This window comes from Phacochoerus africanus, chromosome 2 (genome assembly GCF_016906955.1).
Source record: "Phacochoerus africanus isolate WHEZ1 chromosome 2, ROS_Pafr_v1, whole genome shotgun sequence".
NCBI classification, from domain to species: domain Eukaryota; kingdom Metazoa; phylum Chordata; class Mammalia; order Artiodactyla; family Suidae; genus Phacochoerus; species Phacochoerus africanus.
Window position 1 is genome coordinate 117,059,602 of NC_062545.1, and position 12,253 is coordinate 117,071,854.

At 39.9% G+C, this 12,253-nt stretch overlaps 1 protein-coding gene across 3 annotated transcripts in view; it reads right to left on the reverse strand.

The window, feature by feature from the left end:
* Window positions 1–10,227, reverse strand: part of TCF12 (transcription factor 12) — a 368,763-nt gene extending 358,536 nt beyond the window's left edge. The window contains exons 1-3 of one of the 3 annotated variants that reach the window (XM_047766266.1): window positions 9,897–10,227; window positions 8,844–8,940; window positions 7,769–7,841 (exon numbers count right to left, since the gene is read on the reverse strand). In XM_047766266.1, coding sequence (XP_047622222.1) covers window positions 7,769–7,841; window positions 8,844–8,918 — 148 coding nt within the window. In that variant the 5' untranslated portion in view covers window positions 8,919–8,940; window positions 9,897–10,227. Of the gene's footprint in view, window positions 1–7,768; window positions 7,842–8,843; window positions 8,941–9,343; window positions 9,440–9,896 lie in introns of those variants that run through there. The other 2 variants (XM_047766268.1, XM_047766267.1) reach the window with 2 other exon arrangements.
* Window positions 10,228–12,253: the final 2,026 nt, after the last annotated feature.

The following is a 12,253-nucleotide window of genomic DNA, read 5'->3' on the forward strand; positions in this document are numbered from 1 at the left end:
CATGTTGCCCTTGGGGAGTATTCCCCACCTTTCCCACTACCATATAATACATCTCATTTTTACCTACAATAAAATGAGATAAAGCCTATAAATTGCTTAGCATAGAACCTAGCATATAATAATAGTTCAATGAACATTGGCTGTCTACAGCACTGTAAATCAACTATACTTTTTTAAAAAAATTTAAGTTTAAAAAAAAATTGGCTATACACTAGTTAAATTATTACTGTTAATAATAATTAATATTACATTACTGTTACTTAAGAGGGTAACAACAGCAGCTCCCATTTCTCAAGCTGCAATGTAGCAGGAGGCACTATATAGAGATAATTTTGTTTGACCCTCACAAGGATTCTGAAGGTAGGCATTAGCATCCACTCTTCACACAGGAGAAAAGTATGCTCAGACTTGCCTACAGCCACCCAGCTAGTAAGTCAAAAAGCACTGTTGCACTCCAGTTGTCTGTCTCCTGAGCCCAATTCCTGTCACTATACTGCCTCTCTTATAAAAAGTGTAGAATTCAAGGGCTCTCTCACTGATACAGTCCAACTAGATCCCACTCCATTTCAGTAAGCACAGGTAAAACGATAGGAATTCCCTCCAGTCACCACACAACCAAATTATATACAAATATGCACCAAATGTCATCAAACACTCAAACCATAAACTAACAAAAATTTGCATGTTTATATCAGTCAAAGTCATTAATTTTATTTTATTTTTTTGAGATTCAATATTTTTATTTTTGAATATATAATGATTTTTCATTATAGCTGGTTTACAGTGTTCTGTCAATTTTCTACCATAAGAGAATGGTGACCCAATTACACATACATGTATACATTCTTTTTTCTCACATTATGCTCCATCATAAGTGACTAGACATAGTTCGCAGTGCTACACAGCAGGATCTCTTAATAGATGCAGATGATTACCCCCAAATTCCCAATCCATCCCGCTCCCTCCCCTTCCCCCTTGGCAACCATGAGTCTATTTTCCAAGTCCATGATTTTCTTTTCTATGGAAAGGTTCATTTGTCCCGTATATTAGATTCCAGATATAAGTGATATCATCTGGTATTTGTCTTTCTCTTTCTGACTTACTTCACTCAGTATGAGAGTCTCTAGTTCCATCCGTGTTGCTAAAAATGGCATTATTTTGTCCTTTTTTATGGCTGAGTCCTATTCCATTGTGTATCTATACCACATCCTCCTAATCCAATCATCTGTCAATGGACATTTAGGTTGTTTCCATGTCTTGGCTGTTGTGAATAGTGCTGCAACGAACATGCAGGTGTAGGTGTCTTTTTCAAAGAAAGTTTTGTCCAGATATATGCCCAAGAATGGGATTGCTGGGTCATATGGTAGTTCTATGTGTAGTTTTCATTATTTTTATATATCTAACTCCACCATTAACACCAATCCTTGACCTGATAATCTATCTCCTCTCTCTGAGTTCATTACCCTAAGGGTATTCATTCACTCCCTTAGCTTTAATTATAACTTGTAGGCACAAAACCCAAAATCTACATCTCCTATCCAAAGGAAATTGATGTGTAGATAAAAATGTATATATGTACAGAAAGATATTCACTATCATATTTTTATAGAAACAAAATCAACAATATCTCTAAATCAAGCAATAAGAAAACAAATTTGATAAGTAATGCTACATCTAGCCCATGTAATAATATCACAGAATAATTTTAAATTGAGTTTTTAAAGACTCCGTAAGAACATGAAATAATGCTCATGACATCAAGTGAAATAAAAAAGTATGACATGAAATGAAAACATCAGTAAGCTCTCAATTTTGTAAACAGAACAGGAAAAAAAGACTAAAAGGAAATAAATCAAAATACAACTATTTTCTCTGGATAGTAAAATAATGGGTGTCTCTTTCCCCTTGTTGCTTTTTCTGCTCTCTATATTTTTTCAATAATTATTTTGCATTAATTTCACAGATAGAAAAGAGCTGTGTTTTTAACCAAAATCTTTAACTCATCTTGCAGCACTCTTCTCCCATAAGTCCCCAAATTAGCCAAAAGAATCCCGGGTCATGTGAAATCTAAAATGCTCAAAACATATCAGCATTATTTTTTTCCTCCAGCACTATTTCAAATATGCCAGAACTACATTAAGTCATTTCTCTTACCTACAGAAATCCAATCCTTCAAACTCTGTCAATCCTTTTCTTCTGGTATTTTTTCCTTCCTACTTCCTATTTTCCCTTCCTACTGCCTATACTAAGTCCAAACCTTCACCAGCCCATCCCTAGATTAGCACAATATCCTACTGAATAAGTAAATGCTTTCCTCACTCCACTGACTCACCACTAACAATTCACTCCACTGCAGTTCAGTACCACTGTTTCTGGAGCTTTACCTCTATTAACTTGGTTAACATTCATAACAACCATGAGGACAGCTACTATTACTAGTACTATTTTATAGATTAAGAAACAGAAGCACAGAAAGGTTAAGAAATGTACCCAAAATAACCAGCTAATAAATGGCAATGATTAGATTTGAACCCATGCAGTCTGGCTACACACAACAGTACATAAATATGAGCTCCACCAGAAGTGGTAATCAATAAAAAAGTTTCTCTCTCCCAGAACTGTGTATATATACACCTTTGGAACAAGCCTCCCATTTCCAGGTCTCTTTTCATGCTGTTCCACATGTGGGAGGCCAGTTCTTTTCCCTAGTTCATTTTCCATATCTCCTTTAAAAGTGAACTCTAAATTCAACATTTCTGAGTTTTCCTTAAGACAGTTCCCTCATTCCTCAGCACATCCTTATTCTTATGGACTCAATTTAAACTACGTTAATGTGCAGTTGTTGACATTTTTTTGTTATAGGAGTTTATCTACTTCACATTTTTACATTTTATGTTTCTATCTAGATAATGAAATGCCTCCACTTTTTTTGGTTCATGTCCTCTTCCATTTGCCACCTTCCCAAAAGCTACTAGAATAGCAAGCCGCACAAAGTAAATACCAAGTAAATACGCAGTTAACTGATAAATCTAAGATAAATATGGCTTGACTACTTAACAAAGCATAAAGTCTTTTGAACTGATATATTTAAATGTTTGCCTTTTCATTTTATCCCCTAAGCACAAAAGCATTAGATTTGTAATTTCAACATTCCCATCCAAAAAAAAAAAAAATATTCAAGCAATACCCAAAAGCAGTCCTAGTAAATGATTTTTACAAAAAGGTATCCCACATACTGCCTAGAAATAGCCTTTTTTTTTTTTTTCAAGAAACCTTTTCTAATAGTGTTATTTTACTTTCTTGGGGCAATAGTTATCCAAGTCTTTGACAACACTAAGCAGGCAGTGACATTCCAGGCACGATTACCAATGGTTCAAGAACAGAAAAGACTGTCTGGCTTTAGTAAGAGATTATTCTAAACAGCCCCATTAAATCTAAAATGTGAAAACAACTATGTTTATATTTAAAGATGAGTATCTCTTCATCTCTATCTTCCTATCCCACAGAATCATTTAAAAACTCAAAGAAAAGAATATACCAAACAATAGCCTAAAAGACAGAAAGTTAAACTTGCCTTTAAATTGGTAAAAACAGATTAAAATAATAATTAATCAGAGGTATGGCTCACTGTATATAATAAACAAGTCTTAAATACTAATGACCTAATCAAATTGTTTTTCAAATCCATTATAATCCATGACTACTTAAAGGAATACCGTAGTAAGCAAAAAGCACACAATACTCATGGTTATAATCTTGTCTCTAATTCCTCTGTTTTCCAAGCATGTATTTTCATATACAGATGTTCTCTAAAAGACTCCTTTGCTACTAAACTTTTACCTTGAATGAGCCACTTCACAGCAGACCGTGTTTATCCTAAAATATTGTATTTTTCCTCACATGCCTGCTGACTTTGCAGTTACTCTAATTCATCACTACAGCTTGCCAGAAACAAATGTCTAACATGGTTCAGTTGCCCAAATAACAATACTAAATTTGAGTGTCTGTTACTACACACTGTGGTTATTATACATTTCAACACGGACAGGTACACAATATGAACCACATTCTACTCGTAACTTTATAATACCTTAAGTGAAAAAGCCAAACCTATCACCCCTCTATTTAAAATTACCATTGCCACTTATATTACAGTTCAGTTAAAAGACACGTTGGTAAAATTCCGGTGTTCTTTCTTGATATGTTCAAATAATGCTATGGCAATTTGAGTACATACTCTATTTTTATTTGGTGAGTCGGTATTCTTTTTTTTTTTTTTTTTTTAATTACTTGAGAAGTAGACACAGTTATAATAGGGAAACACCAGAGATCCTTGTGATGATGAATTGTTCATGGAATCCTGACTGCATCACTGTCAATAACCTAGCTATGATACTGTACACAGTTTTGCAAGCTGTTACCATTACGAGAAACATGGGAAACTGTAAGGAGGATCTCTGTATTGCTTCTTACAACTGCATATGAATTTACAATTATCTCAAAACAAAAAGTTTAATTTAAAAAATTACTGAAGAGCAATTTGGTAAGAATCCATTTTTCTGGCCCTGTATTAATATTTTCAAAAACCCTATACGTACATGTTAAAATCCCCCACCAAAACTAATCAGTATCTGAAGAATGAAAAATTGTATTCCTTTTTAAAATTAAGAGGTAGAAAATAGTTTATAACTAATTCTGAAAATCTTGAGCAAGAAGAAATCTATAGTGTAACAAAGTCTGATTTGAACAAGAAATAGTAAAAATTTTATTTGCTAGCTAAAATAACTCTCTAGGTAGAAATATGAGACAGACTCAATACATACAGATCTCTTACGAAACAAATACATCCCACTCTCAACAACTCTTATTACTTGGATTCAAAAACTAACAAAAGAAATCTTTCGGATATCATGTAAACATTTAAACTACTAAAAATTAAACCCAATATCACAATTTAGTTCTACACACTGAAGTTGGAGGGACAGTGGATTTAAACACTTGAACTATTTCCAGTCTGTCAATCCTTTCAACAAGCTTTCCTCTTACACACTGTGCCCTACAAAGTGCCTCACCTTTAACTCCTACAGAGAGAAACCCCTCTCTCAAGGTCACTGATACCTCATGGCTATCATACCAAGCGGACAAATTCAGTCTTATCATAATGCAAAGAAAATTAACACCCTTGATGAAAAAATAGGACTATAACCAACTCCTCAAGACAAATTAACAGAAAAGACACATTAATCTTTCCCATAGCAATTTTTGATGAAGTGTCAGCTATCATTCAAGTTATATTTCGCTTTTGGAATAAGATTTTAAAATAACATCCTGTATTATAGCATATTCTGTGAAATTAACTCATCCTCGAAATGGATAATCAACAGAAATTATACTTGGGGTTTTACAAATGCTACTCCAAAAACAAGATAACTCTAAGTCTAGCCTGGGAACCTCCATATGCTGCTGGAGCAGCCCAAGAAATAGCTAAAAAGACAAAAAAAAAAGATAACTCTAAGTCACCTCGTCAGAAGGAAAGTCTTATCTTTAGGTCCTTACTTGCTACAAATAAACAAGCAGGAAGACATGTTACACATCCTTTGACATCAGGACAGAAGATGAGTAAAGTGTCAATAAAATATATAAATAAAATAATACTGCTATACCAATCTCTTTCAGACATTTCCTTTAAGATAAGAAATGGCTACAGGGCCATATTTACCAATATACTTTCATATAAAATAATCACTTTGCTATTTTCCCCTCCCTGAAATCTAAATCTATTCACTAATTACCAAAAATCATAGCTTTTTTAAAACTATAATTAATTTTTTTCCTGAAATTTAAATAAGACACAGATACATATTCAAGTTAAATTTTCAATGGATAAATAACAAATCTAACAGTTTTAAAACTAAAAATTTCCTGATCCAAAGAATCAAATTTAACAACCACTTCTACAATGTAGAAAAATAATTATTTCTTTGTATAATGCATGCTACATAAAGAAGGACCCACAACTCCTTCAATGCCATACTAGTTAAGACACACCAAGTTCACTACACTTAATTTCAGACTACATATACTATACCTTCTTAAATTTAAAAAGTAAAAAAAAAAGTTGCCCTTATTCTAAAAAGACAGTATTTATAATAGCAAGTTTCCAAAGTTCATGTCCTTGATCTCAATGTCAATTAAACATATTTTCTCCAATTCAATCCAAAACAGCTTCAAACAGCAGTATCACTAGTCATTTAATGAAATATACTAAGTATCTACTATATATTAGACAAAGTAAATTTGAAAGTTCTTTAGAATGATCAGTTGCAAAAACTGAGATGCACTCATAGTAGTAAAGAAAGAGAAGACGTCTTAGCTTTCTTCCATATTAACTAATAATTTCCTCTCCTCAACCCCAAAAAGTGATGATTTTTCCAAATCATTACCAATAAATGGATGGAGGTGGGAAAACAGCTGGGGTTTAGTGACATTTTATGATACCCTTTTGATAAAGAATAATATTAGTCTTTAGAATATTTAAAATCCAAATCGTTTTTATTTTACTTCTCTGAGATGTTAAACAACATGGTATATATTCCCCTAAAGCAAAATTTCATCATTAAAAATGAACTTCAGTAAATTTAGTGTATGGTTTTTGAATTGGAACTTTTTTTAAATGTAAAGTAGTATAAATAGTTAAACTGGTTATGAAATTCACCTTATTTTCTCATGTTTTGCTCTCACATTATCTTAAGAAATCAACTATCATTTTACTAGGGAAAATAAAAAAGCACCAATCAAAAAGGAATTACTGAGTTTCAGCCTAGAGATCTGACAGCTGGTTTTCTTAAAAGATAATGCTGTCTTGGCCTTGGTTATTTTTTTTTTCATCTCTGAGCCCTAAGCAGTAAATCTAAGTTAAAGAGAAAATTATAGCTTTTGTGCATTAGAATGGACCCTGCTTCTGGAACGTTTGTTTTTTTTAATCATGAGTTTAAATGAGTAAGAAAAACAAACAAAAAAAAGCATACTTAAGAAATGTGAGATAAATGTTAATAATAAAGCAGAGTAGTTGTAAATATACAGAAAGTAAATCTAAAGACAAAAGACAAAAAGAAGAGGAATCTAATTTAACTTACTCTAAACGTTATCCTAATGTAATGTGAACATAGGTCGGAATGCACTTATAGGTGTTATTTGAAAGCATACTCACTTTCTATTCATTTATTTGTAATATTTCAAATGACTGTATACAAAATTGTTAATTTGCTACAGACCTCCAAAGGAATAGCCATCTTTTAAAACAAGTCTAATTATTGCTTGACTCAATTCCACTTTTCATATGTATATTTTAAATAGAATTATTTTACCAATTTTTTAGAATCCAAAGGTTTAATAATGCTAATGTGCTAAATTTTTAGCAAAATTTTAAAATACACATGTTTAAATAAACAAAAAATACCACACATGGGCTACAGAGCACTTTCTTCTGATACTTTCCTAAACAGAGGTGTGATAAAATCCCTTGTACTCAAGCAAAGCAATTTTCAATTTAAAAAATCACAGAAAAGAAAACAATTTTTAAATTCATATTGAAATTCTTAAAAAAAAGTCAATGGATCTTTAGAGCAACAGCCCACATTTAAGGGCTTGTTTTTGTTTATAATTTTAAGACGAGCCTAAAGAAAAATATTAAAATACCTCGAATTTTTCTACAAAGATGTATCGCAAAACCAAAATACGAGTTTCTGATTTTTAAACATGATCTTACCTGATCCGCTGAACTGACTGCTTCCCAGTGTCGTTGGTCTGGTTTTCCCACTATTAACAGGTGGAGAAAACATCTGCAAAATAATCCAAACATATCTGTTAGTTTTGAAATTATTCTAGACTCCTTCCAAAGTTCACCAAGTCATCTGTTAGAAACTGTATTTCAGAGGGAAGTTAAAATGGGAGATATACATTTGGACCCAGAAAAGGCTAATACACTTAACATTTTCTTTCCTAACACTATTTGGAAATACTATTTTCTATACTGAAAATCCAGTCACTGACATGAGAGATGCTAAGGTTATTAAGTTTAAAGGTACGTTATTGTCAATGATCTTCATAACTTAACTCTCATTACACTTACAATTTAATACACACACTCACAACCATATCTCAGTGAAACTACTACATACAGCAAAGATCCACTACAACAGTGTTATAAAGCAGATACTTGTCCTACCTAACAGCAGTTAAATAAAGGAATTCAAACCATTAGAAATAAAGGTATTGGGTTCTACTGGTTTCAGGTGATATTTTTAAGTATTCAATTTTTAATGTATATATAGGCATTTACTTCTTACAGGTACATATATACATATACAAATATATATATGGTTATCTAAAGAGAGCTCATCCCAAAGAGCTGGAAATTCTAGCCCTTTACCAGCTTTCTTGCAACTGACATCTTTCAGGTACCATAAACTATAGCACATCTTAGTAAGGGAAATTGATTAGGAATGCTGAAAAAAAAATTTTTTTTCTTTTTTCAAATTTTTTTTTCAAAATCCCTAATAATCATCAGGGTCAGAGGGTGACTCAACCAAAGCTCATGATTAACGTTGTTCTCCTTTTAACTGGTTAAATCAAATGACCCCTCTGGCATTTAAAGTTTTAAATCTGCAAGTCTAGACATTACATCAAAGTTCAGGTGTCCAACTTGGGGGAGCTGGACTCCAGCCCTGAGAACTACTGCTCAAAGCAGATGGAGTTAATGCTGCCTAGTCGCTCTCCCCCCCTTTCTTTCTTTTTCTGTAAACCTCAGCAGAACCCCAAGATGCCACGGAAAGCTCTCATACCGCACTGAAGTCCAGCAGGTCGCTCAGCTCCTTGTCGGTCCCTATAGCGGCCATGCGCTGCTGTTGGGGATTCATCTTGGGCCACTTCTAGTAGGTCCTAAGGCAGAGGAAAAAGGCTCAGCAAGAGAGCACCGAGGCTCAAAGTGTTTACGGGGATGGGCAGGGGCGTAGGAGAAGAAAAGCACCGGGCTAATACCCTTCTCATTCCCCACCACCGTAAGAGCAGAGGGCAGGAGAGCCCGGCGTCCGCGCCCGGTCCGTGATTCCACGCGTTTCTTGGCGCGGCCCGGGAGCGACGCTGCGGTTCCCGCAACTCGCCGCCTCTCCCGCAAGTTTCCAAGCCCGTCCCTGCCCCCTCCCCGGCGCCCCCCACCCCGCTCCACGGCCGGGTGCCGGGCGCGCGGGGCCTGGCCGGGGCGGGGGTCTCGAGGGGCGGGGTGAGGGGCGAATGGGCATCCAGCGAGCCGAGCGGCGGCGAGGGGAGCAGCGAAGTGACTCACTGGATCCGCAACAATAGAACTGACAAGTTGCACGGAATGCGCCGCTCGAAGGCCCGCGTTTGCGGCCGCCGCCGCCCGGACGTCCCCGGCGGGCCCAGGGGGTCGGAAAGCACCCCCGGCGCATCGGAGGAGCGTTTTTAAAAAGAAAACAGAAACACCAACAACTAGTCTCGCTCTCGGCCGGCGTCCTCCTCCCCCGGCTCGGCCTCCTCCCACTTTTGCTGCCCTGCCCGCCGCCGGCCGGCCCCGGACCTGCCTAACAATGAGCCTGGCTCGGCAGCCGAAGAGCCCGCTCTTGCGCGCGCCCCGGAGCCCAGCCGAGCGGGGCGCGCAGGCCGAGCGCGCCGCCCGCGGGCCTGGCCGTCCGCGACTCTCGCCTCCGCCCCCACTCCACTCCCCAACTTGCAGAGGACCCGGGGCTCGCCTCTGTACAAAGGGGCGCGGAGTTGCGGCGCGGGCCGGGGGCGCCTCCGCTCTGGCAGGGACGTGGCGGCGTCCCGCAGCCCCCATCCCCGCCACGGCGTCCCCCTCCCGTTCGCCGGCCCGTAATTACCTGCCGCCCCGTCTCCGCATCCAACCACCCCGATTAAAGTTCACTTTGGCCAGGAGTGCGGGCTCGGGCTTCCCCTCGCACCGCCCGGCGATTCGGCTCACTTTGCCCCGCGCAAGCTCTCGGATCCGGGCGGGGGAGGCGGCTCTCGGGCCTGGCCGCCCCTTCCTACCGGGGCGGGCTGACGGTCCCCCCGAATAGAACTTGTGGGTCTCCTCAGGCGGACATTTTTTTCGCTGAGGCTGCCTCAGCACCACGCTCGGCTCGGCTTCGGATCCCTCCGCGCCGGGAAGAGCCCCGGGTTAACCCCTTCGTCCCCGATCCGCTCCCGCCGCCTGCGCCGAGGAAGTGGGGCCAGCGAGGGGGCGGGGAGGAGCCGGCGGGAACGGGGAGGGGCCGCCGCGCAGCCTGTGGACAAAGCCCGCGGTGGGGTGAGGCGGGCCGGAGCCGGCGCCGGCGGGGAGGGGCCGGAGGTAAGCGCAGGCACCCCGCGAGGCAGGGCCGGGCAGCCTGTGGAGAATGCCTGGTCTGGGCCCCTGGAGACGGGCTTCGGGCACTGTGGCGCCTCCCCCGGCTCGTCCTGCTCCTGCTTCCCGCCCCGAAGCGAAGCGGCGGAGACGCAACAGCAGTCGCATCTGGATCCGCTGCCCAGGCCACCTAGCCCGAGGCCGCAGAGCCCTGAGATGTTGCAGTTCCCTAGCGAGCCGCGCTGGACGCCGGACGCCGCGCTCGGCCTGGCCTGGAGCCTCAGGCCCCGGGAGGCTGCCGAGTACTCGAGCGGAAGAGGCATGCTTGAAGAAGGGAGACCGGCCACCTCGATCGGCTCTTGGAGCAGGTACGGTGGTCAAATTCGTTGCTGAGCGGAATGCAGAAGAGGCGAAATCTTCCTCAAACCACGCCAAGCAACGTGGACTTCAGGTTCCCAAACATTCCACTCACTCAGGTCCTCACGTCTGCAATCACCTCTTGCCATCCGAATCCCATTTGAGGCCACCGAGTTGCACAGCAGGATGTGTTCTCGGAAATGGATGGGATCAGTCCCTTCAGGCCCAGGGAGTTTCTGTAGCATAGCCACTGCCTTGCAAGTTCTGAACTTGACCTGAAGAAGCCCCAAACGGAGGAAAGAAGACAACTAAACCTCAATTTCTTCCTATCAGGATATCAAAGGTTTTCTCCGACTCAGCAACTACAGTGAAAACCAATGAACACCAGTGAGACCCAAGCCAAAGAAACACTGTGAGGAAAGAAGACAAATCAAAAGTAACAAATTGAAGGATGCAGTCAGTCCTTTAAGGACAACAACCTGGCAAGAAGGAGTTATCGGAGCTCAGATGTGCATAGAAATAAGGAGCTAGATCCAACTGCGAATATGCAAGTTCTGTGCTTTATTACAACCCGAGCTATCCAGCGGAAGAAGGCAGTTGTAGCTTGAGGATTAAGGGTTTCCATGACGTTGTCAACATCTACTCCCGGTATCTTGTGCCAGATCCGGTGCTAGGCTCCCCTGTATCCACTCCCCCTTATCTAGGTAAACACCCAGCCCCCTTCTTGGTGTCATATCCATGGCCTGGCTGCCTTACTGGAGAATGTGGTGCCAGCAGAAGTAAATTAGGAAAACTCCAACCTAAATAAATCAGCGTAGTCCCATTCCCTGCTGCAGTTGTTGGTTGGCAATGTACTTGACACAATTTGGGCCAGTGCTGAAGCTTTAGGGAAAGTTTTTGATTGTTGGCTTTATGTTGCAGGAGCACTTCAGAGCAACCTCCTTCTTCTGTATGTACTCAAGAAATCCAGGAGCAAAAACAACCAAAAAATGTGAAGGAATATCACCAGCATATTGTATGGAAAAACAAAAATCAAGAAAGCCATCTTCCAACCACCAGGTCCAGCCAGGTTAAAATAAAGCAGACGTGGAGAAAGCATAGACAGAAAAAGATACGATCTTTGGTGATGTTTTTGAGTCTATGATCAAACAGCTTTTGAACCCAGATCTCCCTTTATTGATTGAATCAACAGGATTAGAGTTTTGTTCTATTTGTATACTAATGTGTTATAAGGGATATAGGCCCAATAGCCATTTTTTGTAGCAAACACCTAAATATCAAGATAGGAAGTCTGACTAAAATTTTTAAGGCCCCATCCAATTGTAAGATTCTATGGCTAAGTGGTAAAACTGAAGAGAAATCTTGAGGAAAGGAGAAACCATGTAATCATATCTTAAGGGTTTATGCTGTTTTCAAGAGAAAAAGCCAGTTTCTTCTCATCCTTCTCCTACAACTAATTTAGAGGAAGAAATCAATGTCTGTCCGAAACTTCAGTCACAGGGCTTCCTCCTTTGAAGTTCTTCATATCTATTATGG